This window comes from Haliotis cracherodii, unplaced genomic scaffold (assembly GCF_022045235.1).
Source record: "Haliotis cracherodii isolate W230 unplaced genomic scaffold, xgHalCrac1.p SCAF_8, whole genome shotgun sequence".
In the NCBI taxonomy this organism is placed as follows: domain Eukaryota; kingdom Metazoa; phylum Mollusca; class Gastropoda; order Lepetellida; family Haliotidae; genus Haliotis; species Haliotis cracherodii.
In genome coordinates this window covers 58693131-58720171 of record NW_027266341.1, presented here as the reverse complement: position 1 = coordinate 58720171, position 27041 = coordinate 58693131, and the positions used below count along the sequence as shown (strand labels likewise).

Here is a 27041-nt window from a genome sequence, read left to right as displayed (position 1 = left end):
AGACAGTAAAGTTTAGATGAAAGACTTTTGAAATACTTGAAATGTTCCACAAAACAAAATTCAAAAGATCACCTTTCAAGCTTTAATCGAAAATCAAATAACAACTAGGAGGCTTAATTTTTCAAAATAACTTTGATAGTGCAAGAGATGACTGAACTGAACTTTCATTTATACTCAGATCGCTATCAGCGGCATCAGAGGTACAAAATTATTTCAATAACGTAATACACATACATAAGGATATGGAACAGATACACAAACATCTTTGCTGAGATTTACAGATTCACTAGTGTTTTGGTTTGTTGTTTTACGCCGCACTCAGAAATATTCCATCTGTATGACGGCGGTCTGTAAAGACAATCCAGTGATTGACATCATGAGTATCTATCCACGCAATTGGGATTGATGACATGCTTCAACCAAGTCAGCGAGTCTGACCACCCGATCCTGTTAGCCGCCTCTTACGACAAGCATATTCGCCATTTACGACAAGCATGGGTTGCTGAAGACCTATTCTACCCCGGATCTTCACGGGTCCATGATTCACGGGTGTAGTAATATATGTGCAATTCAGAAAGAGGGAGAGTTACTTGATAGGTTTGAACAATGACATGATGATTTTACAGAATTTGGACAGTTTTCTCAATATTCCTAATCGTGAATTATTGAAAAGTAAATTCATTTTATGCATATTGGGGTTGATGTAGTAGAAAAATGTTTTCGTTTGTTTTCTAAATATAAACAAATAATGGAATTCCTCACCTTTGTCAGATAATTTACAAAGTGGGCATTTCCTATCGGTTAAAGGTATTTTTCTCCATCTCCCAGTTTCAAAATGTGAGATTGAAAATAAGATGTCCTTTAAATGAATACCTATGCCCTTTTTACAGCATGAAGAACAAGAAACCAAGTCTTGTTCTCCAACAGACCCAATGCAACAACTGTGAACTTAATCTGACACGATCACCTTGTCTAGACGTTCTACCTACAGATACACTTTACACCGTCCTTCCGGGTCTCAGTAAAGGGCAATCTAGCAAACAAAACAAAGACAAAGAAATGCTGTCTCCAACAAGAAGCAGCAATGATAAACTTTGTCAATTCAATACATATACAATTCAAAAGAAAATAAAGAACACCTGACAGATCATATTCATCTGCTACATTTGAGACTGACTTAATCCAACAGTGGCACGGATTGTCTTGTACATACCATCAACAAGCTTGTTCACAGTTAATTTTCATCAAATTTTACATGTCACTCTTATATTGTTTGTTGTTTGTTTGTTTGTTTGTTGTTTAACGCCGCACTCAGCAATATTCCAGCTATATGACAGCGGTCTGTAAATAATCGCGTCTGGACCAGACAATCCAGTGATTGATATCATGAGCATCGATCCACGCAATTGGGATCAATGACATGTTTCAACCAAGGCAGAGAGCCTGACCACCCAATCCCATTAGTCACCTTTCACGACAAGCATAGTCGCCTTTTATGGCAAACATGGGTTGCTGAAGACCTATTTTACCCCGGAATCTTCACGGGTCTACTACATTGGAGACTGAGTTAATCTAACAGTGGCATGGATTGTCTTGTACATTCTATCAACAAGCTTGTTTACAGTTAATTTTCATCAAATTTTACATGTCACTCTTATATATAACTGAACGATTCTGTATGGACACATAACCTCACAGATATCGTGCTACAATACACTGGATGTTCCTAGAACCATTACAGCCAAACCTGCGAATAATCTTCTCTCTCTTCTAGCAGATATCATTCTTAATACGAACCATGCCGCTTTCAAATCTTAGAAATTTGCACATAAAAGATATACTGCGATATGAGTGGAACATCTGCTTGATATTACATCTGGGCTACACATACTCGGACAGTTTCCTAGCATAAGTACCATGCTGTTGTACCAAAGAAATCTAATAAAACTTCAATCAGGAACATCTCATGTTACATGTTAATAACGTGAAAGTACGCACTTGAGATGAAGATTAAGACATATTCTTAAACAATTCGAGCAGAATGTGCACAAAAAATACCACACACATGCTTATCATCAGCATTCCGTGGTGGAGCAGAAATGGCAATAATTAGTGTTCCTTATATACAATAAGCAGATATAGCATACATTAATTGGCTTTGCCTCACACAGCTAGGAATTCCATACCAGAATACTGGCTTCAGAAATAATAATGATATTATGCCATGAATAGCCATGTAGTGCAGTGGTCTTACTGGGACCAGCCCCATACAATACTCTACAACAGAGTGACATCTAGAGGCTTCAAGAGCATGAAATATTCCAAAGATTCCTCTATTGACTACTCCTACTTGGGATCATTGCTTCTTTTTTGTTTATTTTTAATATAGTTCATCATTTTATGACCAGGAACAAATTAACAATTTCACTACAAAATTACATCCTTTTTTAAAAAAGGCCCCGGTAAGAAATCAGCAAAAAGATAAGCTCCCTTTATCATGAATGTCCAATCATAGCATGGGTAATGTATTATTAAAAAGTAAAGGCAGGATCGCTGACTTGGTTGATGCATGTCACCCTATCCCAATTGCGTGGATCGATGCTCACGTTTTCAATCACTGGATTGTCTGGTCCAGACTAGATTATTTACAGACCACAATCATAAAGCTGGAATTGTGCTAACTGTGGAATTGAACAACAAACAAACAAAAAGTAAAGGTCAATATATTCAAGATGAAATTATCATCCAAGAGAAGTTTTGAGTTTGAATCATTTTCTTTGATGAAAAATTGTCACTTTGAACTAAAAAATTAGAAATAAATTTAGCATAGCTTTATCGGGGACTTGTCAAATGAGATAGCAGATATTTTCTCCACAAAATAAATGTTACGGTCAGAGTACTAGTACAGTTCTGTTATAAGGTATTAACAATCTAGTTTTAGTTTCATAGGCAACTGTGATCTAGCATACTGACAAACCAGCAATGAACAATGGGGGCCCTAACACAAATAGATCCAGAAATAAGAACGACTTATTGTTCAGATATATGGACTTAAAGATTTCTTTTTCACCGCAAACCTGAATATGAATACAATAACATCAGAACATGAGAATAAACAAGAAGTACATATTATAGCCAAAATAGCTTTACGACAACTCACACCTTCAGTAATCATGAATCATTACAAAATGGTGCCTTCTCACTGAAGGTCTATAATTATCAAGGCAAATGACAACACAAAGACTTGAGGATCGGATCTTCAGGTTGTGTACCCAACACCTGCAGGCAACAGGGGATGTTTCCTCCTCGTTAACTTGTTACCATGACACTGCATGTCCATCTCTCATTAATCTCTCCTTAAAGTCCATATCACTTCCTTATTCTCATCAAAGCAAATAATTGGTTTGAAGGGTGTACATTTAAGTGTAGCTGAATACTAGTGTCATGATGCAGTGCTGCCCCAACACATTGCAATTGTTGTGTAATAGATGTGCAGAGCTACAGAGAAGCAGCGTCTTTGCGTAAAATATCCCCCCCCAAAAAAAAAACAGAAAAAAAATATTAAAAAAACATTCAAAACCCACTTTTAATTAACTTACCTACAGAAACGCATGCAATAAATGAAAAACTCAAATGTATAAAAACAGCTGGAGTAAATACCAAGTGAAGCTTATCCAGCAAGCGTACAAAAGAGCTAATTTCCGAAACACAATTACAAGCTAATTTACTTTCCAAGTAAAGTTATATAAGCTTTTTTTTAAATCTTAAAATGTTCACTAATTTTGGGAAATACCCAATAGTGATGAATAGATGAGTGAACAAATTTTGGTTACCCAATGAAAAATGTAATAACCCAATTAAAATAGAAACCCCAGAGTAAAAACTCAATTGGTCAAAAAGTTATCTGGAGCTCTGGATGTACCACCTGAAACTTTCTTATATAACACTGCACAAGAAATATGAGAGAATCGACATCCCTCAAAACTAGATTTCATCTCATTCAAAGTTAAACACTTTACCAAAGCTGTATATATAAGAACAATTCATTAGAAGCAGCCATTGTGACTCTCTGTCCTCAACCTACAACATTTACGTAAATGACGTAATAAGCGCCCACGGCGATATTTGTTAATATATTGGCTAGTGAACAATCCCAATTAGCACCCTTCAGATTGATCGATGTATTATTTATTCGTGTATAATACGCACTTGTGTGTTATATGCACTCTTAAATATGGGCAATTAAATTCTGGAAATATATATTTGTCGTATATAAACATTTCAGGCTGTCAGCATAAACCATGAAATTTATCTTTCAACTCTGTTTTTTTCCACCAAATTTTTAATTTTGAGAGCGCCCTGGGCGCTTATTACTTCGAATATGGTATGTACTTCGAAAAATAGGGAGTCCTGGGTCCTTGAGGTCTTTTGTAAGGTATTTGAATCTATGGATCCCTAAATCTTTAACTTTTTATATCAGCATAATGACAATTAAGAATCCCTTGACCTTGATTGCTTTCAAACACTGACTTGGGTATTCTACAATACATATGACAGGCTTCAGACAGAGTATATCTACACAATACAGTGAGTGTGGTGGTCATCAGAAATATATTACCTCTAATACACAATGAAACTCAAGAGGATGGATTTCTTATAATGATATAATCTATACCTTGATTCTGTTGAGGCCTAATTGGTAAGCCTTCAGAAGTGGTATTTTTAACTAAATTCAAGTATACCAAGCCCAGCAAGGCTGATTTACATACTACCTAGGACCAACTGCACCTGATACCCTGCAGCCTCGCCCACACACCTGGGCAGCTGACTGACAAGAGCAGACAGTCGGTTATCAGTCAGGCAAATCTGCACACCTGTAGCTGGGAATACATATAACAATTGTTCAAACAGTTGAAACCCATCCATTTATGAATGAATTGCGTCGCCTGATTGACATATGCTGAATAAACAGCAATAGAAACTAACAGGTTTAGCCCACTAGTTATAATGATAACATAACAAAACCCTTAAAAATGACAAATTTCTACTAGTCCTTGGGATACCTTAGGAGCATTTTGGCAAGGAATACAAGACTAGTGCCAATTTCTAACGCTGAATAAATTGTGTTCACTGACTGTCAAGTGCTATGGGTGTACTGAACAAAGATGGGAAACTGATCGTAAAGCCAATTGTCAGTTACACTCCCTGACCAGGATATACTGATTACGACACTCACCTGGCGCTAATGAAGCATAAACCACAGACTCACAAGTTATTACAGCCTAAATAGCCTAATCTCCCAGAATACAGGCTATTATGCACTAGATGATAGAGTAGAAACTACAGCCATTACCTGTAGTCTGTCGGAATAATCCCGCAGGGGGAGGGGGTGTAGTGTCGGTCGTAACAGCTCTCCTCAACAACCTTACAGCCTTACCTACCACATATCAATAGCTGACTCACTTGTTCAGTCACACTTGATTAACTAGAAACTTTTCATGGCAACCAAGCATAGCCTCAGGCACAAGCCCGACCACAATCTCACCTTCTTGCTTCAATGGTTCAGTGGTAAACATTGCTATAGCTGTGTTATCTCGGTTGGGCTAGGTAGGGTTTAGGTTAGATATAGGTTCAGGTCACATGAGTAGAAAGCAACATCGGTGGCAGTAGTTCAAATGTACTTCACAAGCTTTGAGTTAAAGAGACAGAACTAAACACTCGTCTCCCAGACCGGGTTTATTCGTCTGTTGTTGGTTCACTGTTGGTCTATTGTTCGATGGCTACTATGCATTTAGATCACCGATGTTAATATGTTACAAATACCCCATCCTTCAGATTGCCAGGGGTTGGACCAGGGACTAACACTTTGTACTTCATTTGTGATCAATAGGTCCTATAAGCTTAGTATGATACACCAACTGTGAGATCCGCTACGTATCACGATACCTTGTTCACGACCTGATACGTATAAGATTCTTTAATGTGCTATTATCTGTGATGCGTAAGCCATCTTTTTCATAGACAGGATGGCAAAGTACCTTGATAATTTACAGTTTGCAGTGTCACATATGGTGCATTGGATGAAAATATTTACGTTTTCACAACTAATTAAGGTTTGGGGTAAAAGTTACTACAGCAAACATTTAAGGATTGTATCAATATTTTTTACTTTATATGTGTATCGAGAAGTCAAAAATCGCGATCTACTAATCCAGTCCAAACAATTCAAATAAAAAAATCAACATATTTGCTATGACCAAAATAGCATTTCTGACTCCCAATGGATGAACTCTTGAACAAATTACATTAAGACCTTTCCGTTGAGTCTTCATTAAATGACATTGTCCTGCAGTGAAGCAGATAGCTTCCTTTGTTCAAATCACAGTGTTCAAGACTGGGGTAATGACAGGTGTTATTCAATCAGGCTGATACCGATAACACAGATATTGTCGGATTACAGATAACTGACCATGTGTCTTTTGGCATGGTTGCCAATACCAATATCCTGATGGGTGTGAATTCTGACATTGTTATTGTCACCGACTTATTCCAAGCCATTCATCAAGTCCAAGGTCAACTGTCAAGTCTTGACTTTACGCCTGATCATAAACTGCGATAGTTTACATTTCATGACTTTACAACCAACACCTGACTATAGCTACCTGTTGGTTTGAGACAATCATGCTACCACAGACCTGAAGTCAGATTCCAGGATAGTAAATAAAAGTTTTATCACCACGATACTATCAATTATTCATGATATTGTCCGGGTTTGTTAGAAACAAATTAACATAGGTCGTCAATAGATCAGCTCGGGCTGAATAATCTGGGTAATTGCTTTTCCAGTGCAAAAACATGAAATATTTATTTTGATTGTTTGTTAGCATTAGGGGTAGACAGTGAGGCCGGCAGTAAGTGTAGCAGTTGATTACCTGCCCTGCTTTAATGGGTCTCCTCACGATCCTGTCAACGCTGACTGCTGATGCTGGCATCACCCCAAGGAGGAATCTTAATTGCGGCGAAAAGCAGGCAAGATTACAGCACACTAGGACTTGTACAAACAAACCAATAGATGTACAACACCTCTTCCTCATGGTAAGTCCTTTGCACTGGCATATTTTGCTCACGTTCTATTCATTCTATAGTGATAACTGATGGGTAAATACTTACTTAGGGATATAACTTTCATTGGGTAAATGAAGTGCTTTTAGCATGAACTGAGGCAATTTGGCATGCAAAGAAGAAAAGTATCAACGATTACTTTATAATGAAAGCTTGCTTCTTTCTGTGGTCACAGTGTGCTTGTCAAGCTATTTTTCTTTTGGTCACAGATTTATTATTGTACAAAATGTTCAATTTTTTTTACACAAAGAGGTCAAAGGATGTATTAAAACTCTTTGGGGAGAATTTATTCATTCCAAATAAGACAGATAACAGAGTCATGGGAAAATGGGTGTAGGCTGCTAGAGCTGAGAAGGGGATGAGTGTAGGCTGCTAGAGCTGAGAAATGGATGAGTGTAGGCTGCTAGAGTTGAGAAGGGGATGGGTGTAGGCTGCTAGATCTGAGAAGGGGATGGGTGTAAGCTGCTAGATCTGAGAAGGGGATGGGTGTAGGCTGCTAGAGCTGAGAAGGGGATGGGTGTAGGCTGCTAGAGCTGAGAAGTGGATGAATGTAGGCTGCTAGAGTTGAGAAGGGGATGGGTGTAGGCTGCTAGATCTGAGAAGTGGATGAATGTAGGCTGCTAGAGCTGAGAAGTGGATGAATGTAGGCTGCTAGATCTGAGAAGGGGATGGGTGTAGGCTGCTAGAGCTGAGAAGGGGATGGGTGTAGGCTGCTAGAGCTGAGAAGGGGATGAATGTAGGCTGCTAGATCTGAGAAGTGGATGAATGTAGGCTGCTAGATCTGAGAAGGGGATGGGTGTAGGCTGCTAGAGCTGAGAAGGGGATGAATGTAGGCTGCTAGAGCTGAGAAGGGGATGAATGTAGGCTGCTAGAGTTGAGAAGGGGATGGGTGTAGGCTGCTAGATCTGAGAAATGGATGAGTGTAGGCTGCTAGAGTTGAGAAGGGGATGAGTGTAGGCTGCTAGAGCTGTGAAGGGGATGAATGTAGGCTGCTAGAGCTGAGAAGGGGATGAGTGTAGGCTGCTAGAGCTGAGAAGGGGATGGGTATAGGCTGCTAGAGCTGAGAAGGGGATGATAATGGAATGAACTGATAATTTTATAAGCATGTTCTAGAGTCTGTAAGAAAGACTATCCAGCTAATCAGAGAGTCAATAAGAGGAAAGAAACTGCACTTGGGAATATTTACACAAGGAACAGGTTTATCAGATTACACCACATTTGAGATACACTTGTTCAACCATTTTCTTTAAATATCACCTTTCGTACATTTATCCTCAAGTTGCGTTGTTATCTCGCAAGTTCATCACAGCAGGACTGACTATAGGTAAACACAGCACGGTGTGGCCGCCACACAGCACCCAGGTGACCAGCGGGCAACACCCAGGTGACTGTCGCCTTGCACCAGTTGACCAGGGAGGCAGGCTGGACAATGCCAAGCAAGGACCAAGGCCCTCCCTTTACACACAAACCACAGTGGCCGGGTCAACATGAACACAGTGTCAGTTGTGGTCCAGTGTGAGAGATCACTTCCCCCTAACAAGCCCCTCACTGGGATGCTAATTAGGGATTAGGGTAGAACCATGTAAATTCATGGTAATAAATCTTCATTCTGTCAGTTATATGTGATAAAGATAATTAATAGGATTCATTCAAGCATCATGAATACACATGATTTACAGCAACAGTTTGTGACCTAGCTGATCTGATCTGATTACTTTCCTGAGTATACAACAGCTTTATAGTTTTACATAGATATTAACACAGGTTATCTAGTACACTTGGGACAAAACTGTTGAATGTCATATGTACATAAAATTCCCTTAACACAAGCAATTGGACTTTTAAAATGCAGTTTTTCCTCTATGAAGAGTCCATGCACTTATGTTATTAACGTCAGGGTTTGTTTTCACTTAATGTTTTAAGCCTGGCTCATATTAGAGGTTTTTCACTGACATGAGCAATCAAACAGATTAAAATCACATTAAATATTTCCCAAATCAGAGTATTTGCATTGCAATGTTGCTGCTTCTCCATCTTAATGTTTTCAAGAAGCCCACAGCTCCTCCTCCTCCTCCTCAGCAGCTGTTGTGTGAGTGGAAGCTATCAAGCCCAGTACCAGCTTCAAAGTACAACACACAGGAATATGTGGGTCATAATCAAGTTAATCAGAGAAAAATGTCATTTTGACAAGTGGTACACATTAGGTTTGACTTCCTCTTGTTAATTGCAGGGAGACCTATTGCAGACATCGTCTACAGCATTCAGTGAAGAGGTGGAGAAGGGCTGTGCAGGACAAGGCAGTTCTGCAAATTACCACCAATGAGCTAATCTGACATAAAGATGGTTCAAACAATCGGTGCATGTAATAATTTTACCTTGTAACATTATCATTAAAGACGTACCAGGCCTAAACCATATAAACAGACTCCTGGAACGATGATAATAGGTTGTTTTCCTTGCCTCAAAACCCTTGAAATTCTATATTGTCATGATTGATAGGTGAAAAAATCTATGGTCTCTCAGCATTACCTTTGCTGATACAGGAAATTTTTAAGTGCTGCGTAAGTGCATGTGAAAAGTCATAGAACAGATTAAATTAAAATGCACTTTAGTAGCAAGCTTTCTATCATCCCATAAAATAATGTCAATCTACCGGTATTATAAAATCAATTTGGATAATCATTTGCAACAACTTTGACATTACATTAAGTTGGTTCAATTGGAGCTGGAGCACGAAATAGTGTGCTGTTCACCCAGTCAGGAGGCCACGAGACAACCACTCATGAACGAGAGAGAGTGAGAGTGAGTGAGTGAGTTTGGTTTAACGCCGCTTTTAGCAATATTCCAGCAATATCACGGCGGGGGACACCAGAAATGGGCTTCACACATTGTACCCATGTCAGGATTCGAACCTGGGTCTTCGGTGTGACGAGCCAACGCTTTAACCACTAGGCTACCCGACCGCCCCGAGAGAGTGAGAGACTGAGACAGTAATAGAATGAGACCTGAGAGTGTGAGTGAGGGATAGAAAGAGTCAGTGAGAAGAAAACGTGGAGTTCGTAGAATGAGAAAGTATGTGAGTGACCGACTAAAGTGAGAAAGTGAATGAGAGAGAATTACAGTGAATAAGACAATGAGTTCAATGAGAATGAAAGAAAGTTAGAGAATGAAAGAGAAAAATAGTTTTGATTGATATGTAGCACACCTGTACATTAATTGACCAACAGTTTAGGAACAGCTGTTATGTCCAAGCTGTTTTGTAAATACTAACTCCATGACATAAAAAGAAAGAATTTATGTGACCAAATTTTATGCTAAGTCCCATGTTCAGACTTATAATTGTTTATGCAATGATTGCAGTTTTTAGATATAATGTCTGATTAATTGAAAGTAGACATACACGCTGACATGTTTTGAGATAATGTCTTTAAAACTAATGAGAGAAGAATACGATATTTTTTTACAGTCCGCACACATGGTGATTTTTACAGTAGCAAGTTGACATTAAACGTCTTTCTTCATGACATCACAGCACAACTGTATCCTGCCACCCATAAGGTCCCTCTTCTCCTGGAGGATCACCTATGTTTCTTTCCACTTCACAAATACTGTACATACTGTATACTAAACAAAAAGGATTCTTAACTCATCCCATCATTTTTATTGAGTAAAATAATTACTGCCTTGTGACTAAAGGCCTGGGCTCCAGCCACCAAGTGATCACAATGCAACGGCTGTCGTAAGCCAGTGTTAAAGTATGTGACTTATGATCACCTTAGCGCTAAGATGGCTTTGTGAAACAGGTCCCTGGGCCTCCATCCACAAAGCAATGTTCCCTTTGAGGAATGGGGCCCTGAAATCTTACTGACAATTGAACAAAACCCGCCCCATAAGGATATTCATATTAAAGAACAAACAGCTAAAAATACTTTGCTAAACCTTCACATACCACAACATGCACTACAGTACTGACAACCAAGCATCCAAAATATTATTCTAAGCCTATTGACGAAGGAATCAAAGACTGATGTTTGCATAGTCTTGACTTGATTACTAAGTGTTCCATTAATGTCCTTTCCTTGTCGCCATGATACAATAATTCATGTGATGTCGGCCGCAGACACCCTGTCATTATCAAGACGCTAATCAAGCAGCAGTCCAGATAAAATGTTCCATTTTGGTGAAAATTGACGATGCAGCATTTTATCAATAGAGCTGTCAACTCATTACAAGAACACAATTCATAATCTTGTATAGAACCTAATCCACTAATCAATGATAAGAATGAAAGTGTATTATCAATCTACTGATCGAACACCATATCCTGTTCATTCATCAATCTCGCTGTCCAACGTCTAGACTTTATTGACCTGTAATACTTAGACAGCAGAATTATGAAATCAATAGTCACTTGTTTTCAAACTTTTGCTCCATGTTTTCAGGAGAGAGAATTCCACGCTCCTAGTAACAATTTCAATCTGTGGTCACCATAGCCCCACCAATACTGAAATTCATGCCATCTATCAATGTGGATCGGTACCAATACCTTAAGACTAACACTTAGTCTTTAAAATACATTTTTTTTCAAAAGAACCTTTCCTCTTCTGCTATTTTCACAGCAAACTAGACTTGGTTACTTTCATCTAGACTTGCCTAGGCTTTTAGTAATAAAGAAATACCTAAAAAATATATATGCCATAGTCATGGTGCAGGATTACCAATACCTGTGTGTTAGAAACTGGCACTGGTCCCGTAGTCCTTGCTAAACTGCCCAATAGTTATCATGAGGACTAGTAGAAATTTGCCCTTTTTAAGGGTGTTGTTATATGTTAACATTATAAGGACTAGTAGACAGCTTCTCTCGCTGTACCTGTGACTGTTTATCAAATCAAGTCTCCACTTGGCTACCTACGTTACATCCACAAACATATGGCACAGAGAGCAGAGAGCAGCCATGGGCCTCATTCCACAAACAAGTGCTATGACAGATGTAATTCGATGTACAAGTAGGATAGTTATGCTGCCATACGTACTATAACATAGACTAATGATAGTCATGGCGGTAAGATTCCTCACCCTATTTCACTGGGGCATCTTAGTGCTGCGACTGTCATAGTCTATGTTCAAGTGTAATAGGTACGCCAGTTACATTACCATGATATAGACTGACGATAGTCATAGAAGTAAGATTGCCTTGTGGTTCCTGAATCCACAAAGCAATCTTAGCGCTAAGGTGATCGTAACTCCCATACTGTAACATAGGCTTACAGTTGTCATAGCACTAACAGCGCTTTGTGGACAGAGGCCCAGGGACCTGTTTCACAAAGCAATCGTAGCTCTAAGGCAATCGTAACTTTCATACTTTAACATAGACTTACGATCACTTTGTGGACAGAGGCCTAGGGACCCGTTTCACAAAGCAATCGTAGTGCTATAAGGCAATCGTAACTTTCATACTTTAACATAGACTTACGATCACTTTGTGGACAGAGGCCTAGGAACCCCGTTTCACAAAGCAATTGTAGCGCTAAGGCAATCATAACTTCCATACTTTAACATAGACTTACGATCACTTTGTGGACAGAGGCCTAGGGACCCGTTTCACAAAGCAATCGTAGTGCTATAAGGCAATCATAACTTTCATACTTTAACATAGACTTACGATCACTTTGTGGACAGAGGCCTAGGAACCCCGTTTCACAAAGCAATTGTAGCGCTAAGGCAATCATAACTTCCATACTTTAACATAGACTTACGATCACTTTGTGGAACAGGCCCAACATCCCATTTCATTTAGCCATGTAACACTATAATTGTTGTGATCCTACATCACTGTATTGGAGTTTAATCGTTTTAGTGATAAGATGGGTATTTGGAATTGTACTTTGGTCTTCATTGAGTGGTTTACGCAGCCAGCGTTTCACATAGTGAGGCCAATGTACCAGCCTATATATCAAACACACCCTCTGCATGACAAGCTGCATTCAAAAATACTTACAGTGAATTCACCCTGCAGCATAGATCAAATTAACAGTGCTTGTTTATGTAGGTTGAAAAAGCCAGGTTTCTGTATTTAATCTATCGTGTTCAATCTATTGCAACAATGATTTCCAGTCTGGCAGGTTATGCGACTGCTGTTTATGAGAAAATGATCCATCAACGTCAACATTTAAACAGGAGGTGAGGTGTCACATACAAATAGCTTGTCAAACTTTAATGCATGATTTCAATTTTGAGGACAAAAGAAGTTGCGGTGTCTTCAATTCCCAACTGAGCAATAACACAATTACATGGCAATGGCTTGCTGAGAGCACACAGGTTAAATGATAACCCCTTTCAAAAGTTGGGGCCCCACAAATAGCTTCTGCATCTTCTTTGCGCAAACTACACGCGATCACACTACATGTTATTCTTCTATTCGTAATGATATGGTATAGTGAATGCAAATTAGATTTATTTGTCATAGAATTCCACTTCACATCGAAACAAAGAGTAACCCATCCTTTCCATGTACTATTTACCCAAAGACCTGCTGCATGATACTGAAAATGATACATAGCTGAAAAAAGGACAACATGCATTTAGTCTAGTGGACATTGATGTCACATTGATAAGAGGGAAGAATTTTAGTCTCAACAGCATCACACTTATTAAATGCAACTTTTAGCAATATCTTAAGGCAACATCTTGTTTGTTGTTTAATGCCACACTCAAAAATATTCCAGCTATATGACAGGGGCCGTAAATAATCGAGTCTGGACAACAGTCCAGTGATTGACATCATGATCATCGAATTATGCATTTGGGATATGATGACATGCATCAACCAAGCCAACAAGCCTGACAACCTGATCCCGTTACGTCCCTTTAAGACAAGCATAGTCGACTCTTATGGCCAATATGGGTTGCTGAAGACCTGCTCTAACCCGGATCTTCACATCTAAGAGAGGAAGTACCTTAGGGGCTTCCAGATCAGAATACATCCCCAGCATCTCCGTCCGCTTGTCATAACAGACGCCAACTAAAACAAGGCTTGGGTGGCCTGAATGTGTAGCCTGGCTGACAGTGTCCTCATACCCCATGGTGCATAGCATGGGGCCTGACTTGGCTGCTGGCTTTCCATAGCCCAGAGTCTATAGTGTACTGTCCAGCAACAGAGGTAACTTCTATATATAACTTGTACATAAATTCTGTGATAATCTAGTTATTATTCTGCAATGCATTTTTAGCTGTTGTGATACTTGTGATAGTTACGATATGGCTGAAATACTGCTGAAGGGTTTTAAATTTGAGATGAGGTGAAATGGGGTTTAATGTTGCGTCCAGGATATTTGCACTTATATAGCGACATGCATGCATGTGGCTGCTTGAAATAGTCCAGACTGATGCCGATTTATAGTGCTAGCTCACTAAGTTACCATGCCACAGTTCAGCAATTCGAACCCACAATCATAGGTTTCTGGCGTGCCAAAGGGACGCAACTCTGAACAGCGAATCGCGACTGGGCCACCCGTGCCCCCTCATCATTAGGAGAAACATATATGCTAAAAGCCCAGCTTCTTCAGTCATGCAACTTCAAAAGACATTTAACTTATCAAAATTACATTTTGAGAGAATGAAACCGTATTATATTCCATTTTCAGCAGAAAATGGTCCAGCGGTTTCAGAGGAGAAGATGATCACAACAGACGACAGACAACTGACATCGGACAACCGACAACTGACAATGGACAAAACAAGCCATGACCTAAGCTCACTTGACTTTTAGTCGATGAGCTGTATACACATCACTACTTGAATTCATTCCAGGAGAACACTGAGGAAACAGAAACATTTCCTGAGTTTGATGTAAACCCTAACTTCATTAGTCATAGTTGATGTCCAAAGCAGTTCTTCGCTGCATACAAGCATGCCATATTTGGTCAAATATTAATTCAGCGGTACAAAGTGTAATGATTTGAATGCAACTTGTCAGGAATTTGAGATTTTTAAATAGTTTCAATTCCACAAACGCATCTAAATAACTGATTTCAATAAGAAACAATGGTTAGCTTACTTCAAAGATCACAAATTTTAAAGTATTTTTGTGAAAATGTGTCAAAATCCCTTCTTCACAAAAAAAAGAGATAGATATGTCTAAAGCTGATTCACAAAAATGACTGCCATTCTTGACTCCATAATCATACAAACTTAATAGTAATTTATTACATTACGAAGACATTACCTGAGGCCCATCACACAAAGCACTCTCAGGACTATGGCCATCGTAAGTACATGTTAAGAATAGGAGTTACGACTACTTAGCACTAAGACCCCTTAGTAGAGCAGGGCCTAAAGCTGCAGTAGAGTGAAACTGAAGACTTATTCCCCCACTTCTTACAGTGATTTACATCAGTGTCACTTCAACAATATTGTTATGTACATACATCTCCACAATCAGCTTCTTTATACCCATGGGCGGACAATGAGCGGAGGATAATCGTAAGCCACAATGCCCGGGTCTCAGGGGGTCTCAGGGGGGTCTCAGGGGGGTCTGTGTATACAAGTTGCCGGGGTACTCTCCAGTAAATCGCCCCCTGCTCCGTGGGCTCTGTGTGGTACTGATTACAAAGGGTTCCTCTCTCTAACTGCTGTCTCTAGAGCTCAGGTTCTAGTCACCCAGCTTAGATACCTTGTAAGCTCCCCTGTAATCTACTCTATTAAGTCTATGCACTGAAAGCGAGCTTTATGAAGCTTTTTTCTCCTTGAGTAAACAGCACTTTTCTTTGTAATGTGGAGTTTTTTGTCATTCGCTGTAGAAGAAACCTTTAAAGAGCATATATAGCTGTCTATAGATAAAGTAGAGTATTATAGCGTGGAGAATTTAAAACTAACAAAGGTCTATCTGACCTTTTTTCTATACAGCTTTGGCGTACATGAGTTGCATGGCTGGGACGGGTAACTCGGGTACTTAGGGCGGGTGGGTCCTGAGCAGGAACTGGGTACCCACAGGACTACCCAGACCCGTGGTTAGTCACATCATATATTGTTTAATGATGACAATTAAACTCCATGGCTACACCACAAGTCACAAATTTTCACATTTCCTTCTTACCATGTATGCATTTCTTCTGGTATATGTTTGCGTTAAGATAAAGCTTCAGTGTGAGCTTGATCCAGATTGTTTTATACATGTATCTAAGCAGTCTTTGCCAGTTCAACAATTCCCAATCTGACAATTTGTACCCAACTCTTGACACCTACATCGGGTACCCATGGTTTAGAAATGACATCATCCTCATTTTAGAGTATGGTTTTACGCCACTTTTAGCAATATTCCAGCAATATCCTGGCGAGGGACACCAGAAATGTCACACATTGTACCTATGTCGGGGATCGTACCCGGGTCTTCGATCGTAACGAGCGAACGCTTTAACCACTGAGCTACCCATCTGCCCTTCATTTTGATAAATGTCTTGGATACCACAATACCTGATGGAAAGTTGGTACAAGGTCACCCACATGAGTCACATCGGATGCTAAGTGGCAGATGAAGCAGATAGCAATTGCTGCAAAACATGTCATTTCAAAATAGGTTTCAGGTTCTGTGTTTCGATATGAGTAAGACATCTTGTAAACAAATTCAAATGTATTCTAAATATATTATTACAGGAAAAGATGTTATAAGATGTTATAAGATATGCGTAACCTTTTTCCTTGTGTATATATTTGTGGTGTAGTGGCAACAGTGAGAATCTACTCTCGCTGCCGACACGTTACAAGATCTCTTCACATGGTTGCATGTACTAAGTCATATATGATGAAGAGACGCAGATGAAAGGTTGTCAAATAACGTGTCTGGATAAGACACTTAAAAAAGAATAAGATATTCTTAACCTTTCTCTATGTTTTTTTTTGTTTGTTTGTTTGCTTAACGCTGCACTCAGCTTTTTTCCACTTATATGACAGCAGTCTGTAAATAATCCAGTCTCGACCAGACAATCCAGTGACTGACATCATGACCATCGATCGATGCAACTGGGAAGCGATGACATGCATCAACCAAGACGGCGAGCCTGACCACCCGATCCCATTAGTCGCCTCTTTATGACAAGCATAGTCGTTTTTAAATCAAGCATGGGTTGCTGAAGACCGATTCTAACCCAGTTCTTCACAGATCTTTTCTCCATGTGCATAAATGTGTTGTGGAGTGGGTTACAGTGAGCATCTACTCTCTGACCAGGACAGAAATGTGTATATAAGTAAAAGAACTACCCTATTCGACGTAATAAGCACCCAGGGCGTTCCAAAATTAGAAATAGGGGGCTCTTATTAGAATATTATTTTGGTGAAAAAAATCAGAGTTAAAAAATCGTAGATTTCGTGGTTTATGCTGACAGCCTGAAAGGTTTATATACGACAGATATATTTTTCCAGGACTTAAATGCCCATAATTAAGGGTACATATAACACATGAGTGCGTATTATACATGAATTAATAAGTCTTGTGCACATTGATGAATCGGAAGGGGTGCTAATTGAGATTGTTCACTAGCCAATATATTAGCAAATATCGCCGTGGGCGTTTATTAGAGCGGGGCGCATATTACGTCGAATACAGTAAGTGCCATACTTCCTCTTGGATAAAGGAAAAGGAATTCCTCATTATAACGTGTGCTCAGACAGTAATAAAGGATTTGTGACAAAGAGAACAGAGCGCAGTGACTAATACCAACAATCCCTTACTTGCCGTACAGCTTTGTCAATTTCATATTCCCCTTATTGACAATTTTATTTTTAAATATGACACACTGGAATGCTTGCGATTGTATTTCCTTGTAGCTATTTCAAAACCATATCAACTACTGAAGCAGCAAGGAAATTGATCATATTTTTACTGAATGACACCTGGCTTTTATGTTCCTCGGAAAAACATTATGGTGTTATATCTCTGGAATGATTTGAACATACACGTATTGTATATTTCCTGAATGGTAGTGTTTTTATATCTTTGATAGATCAATTGTTGCAACATAATTCCTATACATGCTGTTTTTAACCTCTAGGAAGTCCTACTGTGATGAGTTGTGTAAAATATGTCATATTTGTAGTATAGATTTTGTACCCAGCCCCTCCAGTGTGTTTTGTAAAATAAATTATCTTGTTAATGTTGCTAAATGATAAATATTCTTAATGCTATCATGGACTTTATATTGTTGAATACCATGGGTCCTATATTCATTAAATAACACACATTTCACCCAAAGTGCTCTCATGGTTTTAGTCCCTTAATGATAAAAATGTCAATTATCTATTTAAAAAAAAAAAAAAATTATATTTATTTTATTGTTTTTAGAAAGACGCACCTGTTACATAAATGGGCTTCCGCCCAGGGTAGCAGAAAGCCCGTGACATAAAGCACAACATATCAGTACATCTTACTTTGTTTGTTTTTTTACAGAAAATAACATACTTCTCACTCACACATTCACTCTTGTTTATATATCATATTGCAGTTTAGGAAAGTACATGGTCCCAAACATTAAAATCTTAAGTACAAAACTAAAATTAAATTGAAAGCTGCTCCTCATTTTCGAAAAGTTGATGATACAGCATCAATAATCTATTTATTTATAAGGAAATAATTCTGCTGTGGATTTCATGTGGCCTCTATATATAACTATTTTTATTGTATAAGTGGGCCTATATTACTAGCAGGAAAATATATATTTTTATGTAGGGGGGGGTGCATGTCCGTGAAACGAAAAGAAAAAATGTGTGGCCTAACGATGAAACGGGTGTATGGGGTTTTAAAACATGATATCATGAATTTCAAATATCCATAAATGATATCATGGATATTATTTTCCATTGAATGATATCATAGATATATTCATAAACACTAACATGTATATTATCTCTGAAATCATACTTTTACTGGATAAGAAGGATTACGTATTATCTGATTGCTGTCACAGACATCAACTCCTGTAGGGTACAGCCAAGGAGATATACTGGTACATCCCCTGTGTGGGTTGTAATGATTCGGCCAACATATCCCTGGCATAACTGTGGAATATTTGTTGGAAAAGTATATAGATTTCTACATTCCATCTGTAATAATTGATGTATCTTTCTTCATGTACTTTAACAATCACACCTGGACGCCCATTAATCTTCTCTAAATCAAACCATATTGATGAACACCTGCACCCAGCTGTGTACACCGTGTGAGGTCAATGGTGGGTAATACCATGCACAGTAAGTAAACATATAGTTTGCCTTACAAAGACTCAGGTAACAGCAGGCTTAACTGGGAACCGTCACCATTACACAACCAGTGTTGGGAAATAAGCCTGAAAGCAAGGAGGTCCTTGACATAACCCTAATGTTAAAGGCTGAAATATTAGCAGGTTCCTAGACTCAGATACTGTAGCTGCCAGCTCAGGACCCTCTTAATTCTCAAATCTGACAATGATGTGAAATTCATTGTCATTTTTTGTTATAAGGCCACACATTTTTTATTTTGGTTTCACGGGCCCAACGACCCTACTGAAAGCAGCCAGTCCAAGAAATAAATAAAACCTAGAAACATTTATTTTTATTATGTCTCCCGCAAGTAATAAAGACTCTCTCATACAAAATAAATTGTTATAATTTTATATAAATTCCATGTCTGCTCTCAGTGATTTAAGAGGTTACTTGCAGTTTTAACTCTATGCCAGAATGACTTTCATTTAAATAAATAATTGACATTTATTTTTATTTCGACCGACCTTGTGTGGAAAAGCTAGAATACAACCGTGTAACAAACTTAAAAAAGCGTGGCCCAATGTTGTATTTGACGTCAATCAGAAACCTTGTTCTTGAACTATGTTTTCACAAAGATGGCATATTGTTGTAGCCTGAGTAATGTCCCAGGGCAAAAAAGACACAAAACAATCGGTAAACGGATGCTTGACTTCAATCATGGGACGGACATCAGGCTGAGATTGTCCAATCCAGGAATGTACACATTTCACAAAGGTTAATGTAACATTGAAAACATTCACACAAAACCGAAAAGCCTTTAAGAAAATGTACAGCTATTTATCATCATTTCAACCTGGCACTTTACACTGACTGACATGTAAGATTTAAACGGTCTGACTTAGTGTTCAAAATGAACCTGTCACAAGCGCAACACTGTTTGTAACTTGTCTGTCAAATGATAAACAGTATTATCAATGGCAAGCTAATATCTCAGCTGTCACTACAAACAAGCAAACCCAAGTCCAAAACAATAACAAAGCGCACACCTGACTTGACGCCCTGCCTCACCTCTTGGCCGTCCATGACATGAACCATATGACCCAACCTGCCACAGTCAAAGTTCAATACCACAGGTAGGCTTCGTAATCAATAACACAAACTTCCACTCCTTACATGATAATATTTACCTTCTCTGTAACTTTCCCCGACTCATCCCCGAGTCCAGACCACTTAATCCATGTGGGTGATATCACTCCAATACACACCAGGACACAAGACTGGACTGTCCACTAGCTGTCCTTGCTTCTAGTGGTGTGTGACCATGTGACCTGCCTGCTGCTCTTGCTCCAGCTCGTGGAGGGAAGTGTGTGTCATCACCAGTGGACCGTGTGTCCCTCCTCCAAACCTCTAGCAGCCTTTGTGGCAGGCAGCACGCTGACAGGTCTGACCCATTTACAACAATAGCAGCCAATCAGGGCGCAGGGAGGGTTGATATAAACACATGGAGTGGAGGCAGAAACACTCCCAGCACATGTGCCTCTCCGACTCACTCTGTTGTATGAATGGAGGAGTACAGGGAGGGCTTGGTAAACAGTCCCTGTTGTATGTGGTCAATACAGTTGGGTATTTACCTGTTTCAAGGATAGGCCAATATGGTCGATGATATTTTAGCAATTCAATGACTTGGTATTGAAATTCTGTAAGTGTTTCTCACACAATCTATGCTGCCTACAGTTTGACAGATAGGGTGTCAGTTGACATATTCGTGATACTCAATTGAAGCAGTAGTCATGATAATAGCATTATCGTAGCCGTTTCAAAGAGAGAATATTTCCTTTCAATGAAGGAGACCATATGAAAGTGACTTCATTGAGATATTGTTCCGTAAATGATGAAAAACTTGGATGACAGTTGGGAAAATTTATTTTGCTCCTTCAACAATTTTGTCACTTTCAGAAAGGCCAGCATATTAGATATGGTAGAAAGATGGGTCTGTTTTCCTGAACATCCTGTAGAAGGCAATATGAATATGAACAGTAACAGGCTGTGAGACACTGGATAGGCCCACACATGTACAGTGGGCGAGACAGGCCTTGACGAAGGAATACACGCCCTGGAGTGAGTGAGTGAGTGAGTGAGTGAGTGAATATGGTTTTATGCCACTTTCAGCAATATTCCAGCGAGGGACACCAGAAATGGGTTTCACACATTCTATCCTTGTAGGGAATCGAACCCGCGTCTTCGGCATGAAGAGCTAACGCTTTAACCACTAGGCTACCCAACCACTCTACATGCCTTGGAATACAAGGCCCTCAGGAGGAAATACAAGGCTCACAGAGAGAAATACAAGGCTAGGTAGTCCTGCGCCATGACTGTGGAATTTATACATACATAGATTATATATAGATATTACTAAAAGCCTAGGCAAGTCTAGATCAAACTAAACCAACTCTAGCAAATGAGGAATGTTTTTTTTTTGAAGAATTATTTTAAAGAAATGTTTTCATTGACTAAGTGTTAGTCTAAAGGTAAGGCTACAATATATGATAGGCAGTGTTCTAGATTGATACTCCATATTTAAAAAACAAAATTACCAAAAATCCTTGAGAATTCACGGCCTTGAGAAAGTGAGTGAACATGATTTTAGTCAACAAAGAAATATTCAGCAATATCACACCAGAGAATGCCAATAACGCTCTTTCCACAATTACCCATGAAAAAAGTCTTGGATATTGAGAATACAACTCTAAGTCTGCAATATGCAAGACGAGACAGGCCTGTTACTCTGAGAATAGAAATGTCACAGGTCTAAAGACAAGGAAACAAAAGGATGCTATGAGATACGGTTTGGGCGACAAGCTGCTGTCAATTACGAGGCTATCTCCAACGATTAATGGCCCTTGGTCTCATTGACTGGCCCATGCTGCATGCAAAACTTCATATGAATAATTAATATAACAGGACTGTCAACGTCTTCTTCATCCTTGTTGCTGCAGGGAGCATGAATCTTACAAGTAAACTGCACTTTTTCTAACATGGTCAGGGCTGTGCAGCTGTGCAGCATCATGCTGCTCCCCACGATGATGCTGTACTTCAGATTGCCCACCCATCCTATATGAGGGGCTGGGCTGGGCTGGGACGAGTTCAAATTTACTACCCGGGTACCCACCCCCTATTATCCTACCCTACCCGGGTACCCACTCTAGGTCTCAGGCGATGTCTCAAATTGTCCGATCCGGAACATTTTTAGCATAGCCCTGGCAAAACGTATTTAGATACATGTATTAAACAATCTGGTCATTCATACACTGAAGCTGAATTAAGTTATATCTTTATTCAACCATATAAAAAATCAGAAGGAATGGGTGCTTAGTCAGAAAGAAATGCGAACAATTTTTGTAATTAAACAATATATCAAGTGACTAACCACGGGTCCGGGTAGTCCTGTGGGTACCCGGGTCCTACTCAGTACCCACCCGACCCGGGTACCCGAGTTACCCGTCCCAGCCCTACTTTCCTTTATGTGTGAGTGAGTGAATGTTGTTTAACATCACAGTCGGCAATATTTCAGCTATGACATGGTTGCCCCCAAACAAGGGAGTTCAAGCCATGCTGACCTTTATTTGAGGTACTTTCGCCAATTGAATGTTAGTTTACATGGCAGTCAGCAATATTCCAGTTATATCATGGTGGCCTTTGATAAACAGCCATGCTTGCTATGCAGTAGTTCCCCAAAGTGATCAGAGATGCACACCACTAGAGTGTGAGGACACACTGTCAGATCACACAAATCACACAATCCCCAATTTCATTAACTCTTATTACACACCTTGTCAGCCACTTAGCCTTTTGCAGGGCGGTCAGGTAGCCTAGTGGTTAAAGCGTTCGCCCGTCACGCCGAAGACCTTGGTTCGATTCCCGACATGGGTACAGTGTGTGAAGCCCATTTCTGGTGTCCCCCGCCGTGATATTGCTGGGATATTGTTAAAAGCGGCGCAAAACCATACTCACTCACTCACTTAGCCTTTTGCATGATGACTTTAACCACATACCTATAGTTTGTTTGTTTGTTTGTTTGTTGTTTTAAGGCCACACTAAGCAAAATTCCAGCTATATGACAGCGGTCTGTAAATAGTCAAGTCTGGACCAGACAATCCAGTGATTGACATCATGAGCATAGATCTACACGACATGCATCAACCAAGTCAGCAAGCCTGACCAACTGATCCTGTTAGTCACCTCTAACAACAAGCATGGTTTGCTGAAGACCTACTCTAACCCAGATCTTCACAAGTAACCTAGCTATCAGAGCTAATCAACAGTTCATTCTACGTTCATCTTGAGACAGATGTTTTACTATATTTATGAATCATAATGGATTTTGATGAGAGCATCCCTGACTGATTGCTTCCCTGATTGAATACAGTGAAAAGAGTAGGAGCTCTTGAGATAACCAATAGGAATAAGCATCTTCAAGGTACACTTGTACAAAGGCTATAGCAGGTCTATGTGAAAGTTGTACAGTCATAAATCTGTGGACGCCACAGTCTGTTTTATCTACTACATATATCTGCTAGCACTCAGTACAAACAGTACTGTGAGAGACTCCCATGAATTACACATCAGTCGGTATTTGTTTGGACTATCTTCCACACCAGCAACAAATGTCACCCAACACTCATAACACACACACCTTAGGCTGACATTTAGTCTCACAAATAAAGTTATCTTTTTCGAAAATATATCTACAAACTGAAAAAAAAAATCAAAATGGAGCCCAAAACAATCCTTAATTAGATTAGGGGCAATCTAGACTTGAGCTGGACTTTTAAAAAAAAAATTCTCAAGGGTGTAGGAGACAGAACCACTCAGGGCCCTGTTTCACAATGAGAACTCAGCACTAGGACTACCTAAGCCTATGTTAAAGCATGGGAGCAACGACAGTCATGCTGCTAAAATCTCTCTATGGAATAGGACTCTGGCTCACCGATGTTGAATATTCAATGAGACACATAAATGCCACGAAATATTTTAAATTCACTTTTAACATTTTAGGCATTTTGAATGGGAATCACAAACAGCTGGTTTTGCATTATTTCAAAATTGAAAGTCCTGATAAGAACAGAAAGTCATAAATCATGATAGCTGTAAGTCATGATGATAATTGGGTATCCTACAAGTCTGACATCAGCCACCAGCCTGGAGGAAAGTAATCTCCAAGGGTTGTCACAGCTCATGTGCACAATTATTTACAACCCAATAATTACTTAGCAATGATAAACACTCCTTAAACTTTTAATTTGAAGCGTACAGTTGATACAATCAATTCCAGTAAGACGAAAAGTGTTTGGAAACAATCATTAAATTTTTTCGAGAAAACATGAGACATTTGGCCAAAAGAATGAAGTGAGATAGTTCAAAAGTTATCAGTGTTCTGTGGGTAAGTGCTAGTGCCGCGAGCCCCATGGGAGGAGGGTGATAAGACTGTCGCCACGCTGATGCACTGCAGGATGGCTGTGGCGACTGTCTGACTCATGTTTCACACAACACTGTTCAGAAAAATTGTCTCAACACCAGACAGGGTCAATCAGTTATTTCTATGTGGTAGGTTTATCATATTCATGAAGTAAACGAAAAATAAAACTGCCATATTGACAATAAATCTCAATATCAAGCGAGTAACGAACCAAACCTGAAATATTCTAAACATGGCCACTAGTCTGTCAGTCTGAAAAGAGAGTAAATCTACAGGGACTTGTTGTTTTCTTCCAAGATTTAGTTAATTTACATAAACTTCAAGTTCGAAATGAGCTGCTGAGTTGCTGGATGGTGTAATGTACTCTTAATTCATAGGTCTGGAGCCAGTAAAACATGTTCACCTTTTTGGGAAGACAATGTCACAGGAAAGCTTGCTGAGCAGACGACGCATCAAGGGATGTAACTCTATTTCTTACCACCTGGGCTGGACCCAAAGATCCAGATTAGAATAGGTCAGCAACCCATGCTTGTCTTAAGGGGCAACTATGCTTGTCATAAGTTGTGACTAATGAGATCGGGTGGCCCGGTTTGCTGACTTCGTTGATGCATGTCATTGTATCCCAACTGCAATGTTCATGATATCAATCACTGGACTGTCTGATCCAGACTCGATTATTTACAAATCACATACAAACAAACCCTTCAGGTTGATATCGATTGACCACTGAAATGCATTGTTATTCCATATCAGCCCAGCAGGGGTTGGAATACGGGTCTGGTGATTACACCCCCTGTGATATGACTGTCTCCATGTTGGCTCTATCACACATGCAAAATACCTCACATCATTGATGGGTATATGATAATGATCTTTATTGAACAAGAAGAAGTGCCAGTATGAAAGTTGTTGCAACACTTACTGCTTTGGTACAATGACAAAACTAAATATGCCAGACAAGTATTAAGAATCTTTGCCTAGTTAAGATGAAGTGGAATAGGTAGTTTTTAATAAACACTCATTTTGGAATTTATTTGGAATTAATATGTCAAATAACCTATTTCATTAACAAAATTCTGAAAATGTCCTCTCTGAGAAATGTGCTCCATAAAACAACTCCAAATTGGACAAGATGGAATACAGTTGACTTGTACACTGTACAGATGGTGGATACAAATGTATAAATACAGTACAATGAAAGCAGTGATATAAAGTGGTGCAATTACAAATGGGCTGTATCTGCACGTATCTCATTTACCAGGGAATTGGGAAACCGAAACAAGACTGACTACAAAGAAACTGTCTGCCATGTGTGGTCCAACCTGCAAAATGAGGAAGTGTGTTACACAATCCACATGAAGGGCCAGACACAGGTAGGATGCTAGACAACCAGAAACAAATCCCATACAGCTTCAGGAGTATCATGCCATGTGAAGGTACACCCATCTTCGACAATCAGCCTCCCTTGAGGGATACAGGAGACGAGGCTGCCATGCAGGTAATGCAGTAGGTGGTGTTGAGAGGATGCTTTACAGCACAATCAGTAATATTCCAGCAACATTCTAGCTATACGGTGGCCTCATAAACCTGCCTGGGCCAGCAAACCAGTCACTGATATCATGAGTAACCATCGCTGCTATCAGAGTATAGTCCTGCGTCGTGAGTGTGGAATTTATATTCTACAATACATTTGTTTACTAAAACTAGTAAAAGCCTAGGCAAGTCTCGATCAAAGTAAACCATGTCTAGTTTCCTTGATTCCACAGCAGAAGAGGAAAGGTTCTTTTGGAAAAGAAGTACAATTATTTTAAAGAAATGTTTCCATAGACTAAGTCTATCAGAATACAGTGACCTGCTTTTAGCCATGGCACTCATTGTAACCACTTGACCCTTGTTTCAGGCAACTCTGGGTACTTGGTCCCATACTTTCCCCGAATCCCTGGCGAGGAAGAGGACGCTCCAACCATACCCCAGTGTATAATAAACAACAAATCTCTTAATAACTATCAAAGACAAGGATTTCCTGTCCTAAATGTTCGTCTACTTCTTAAATTTGAGCATATCTAGTGTCAGGATGGTTGCAAGGACATATTCCCTCTAAGACATCTGACAACAATCATTGCTGGGTGATACACTTACAAAGGCTTCCATCTCTCTGATGTCAACATCCATATCAACACAACGCATCAGCTCTGTGAACGGGTCTGATTAG

At 39.4% G+C, this 27041-nt stretch overlaps 1 protein-coding gene across 4 annotated transcripts in view; it reads right to left on the bottom strand.

The window, feature by feature from the left end:
* Positions 1-27041, bottom strand: part of LOC139450680 (kelch-like protein 5) — a 182761-nt gene that overhangs the window by 73124 nt on the left and 82596 nt on the right. The window contains exon 1 of one of the 4 annotated variants that reach the window (XM_071232482.1): positions 20541-20756. The exons of 2 other annotated variants lie outside the window; for them this stretch is intronic. In XM_071232482.1, the coding sequence (XP_071088583.1) occupies positions 20541-20566 (26 nt within the window). In that variant the 5' untranslated portion in view covers positions 20567-20756. Of the gene's footprint in view, positions 1-16593; positions 16663-20540; positions 20757-27041 lie in introns of those variants that run through there. One more of the 4 variants, XM_071232481.1, reaches the window with a different exon arrangement.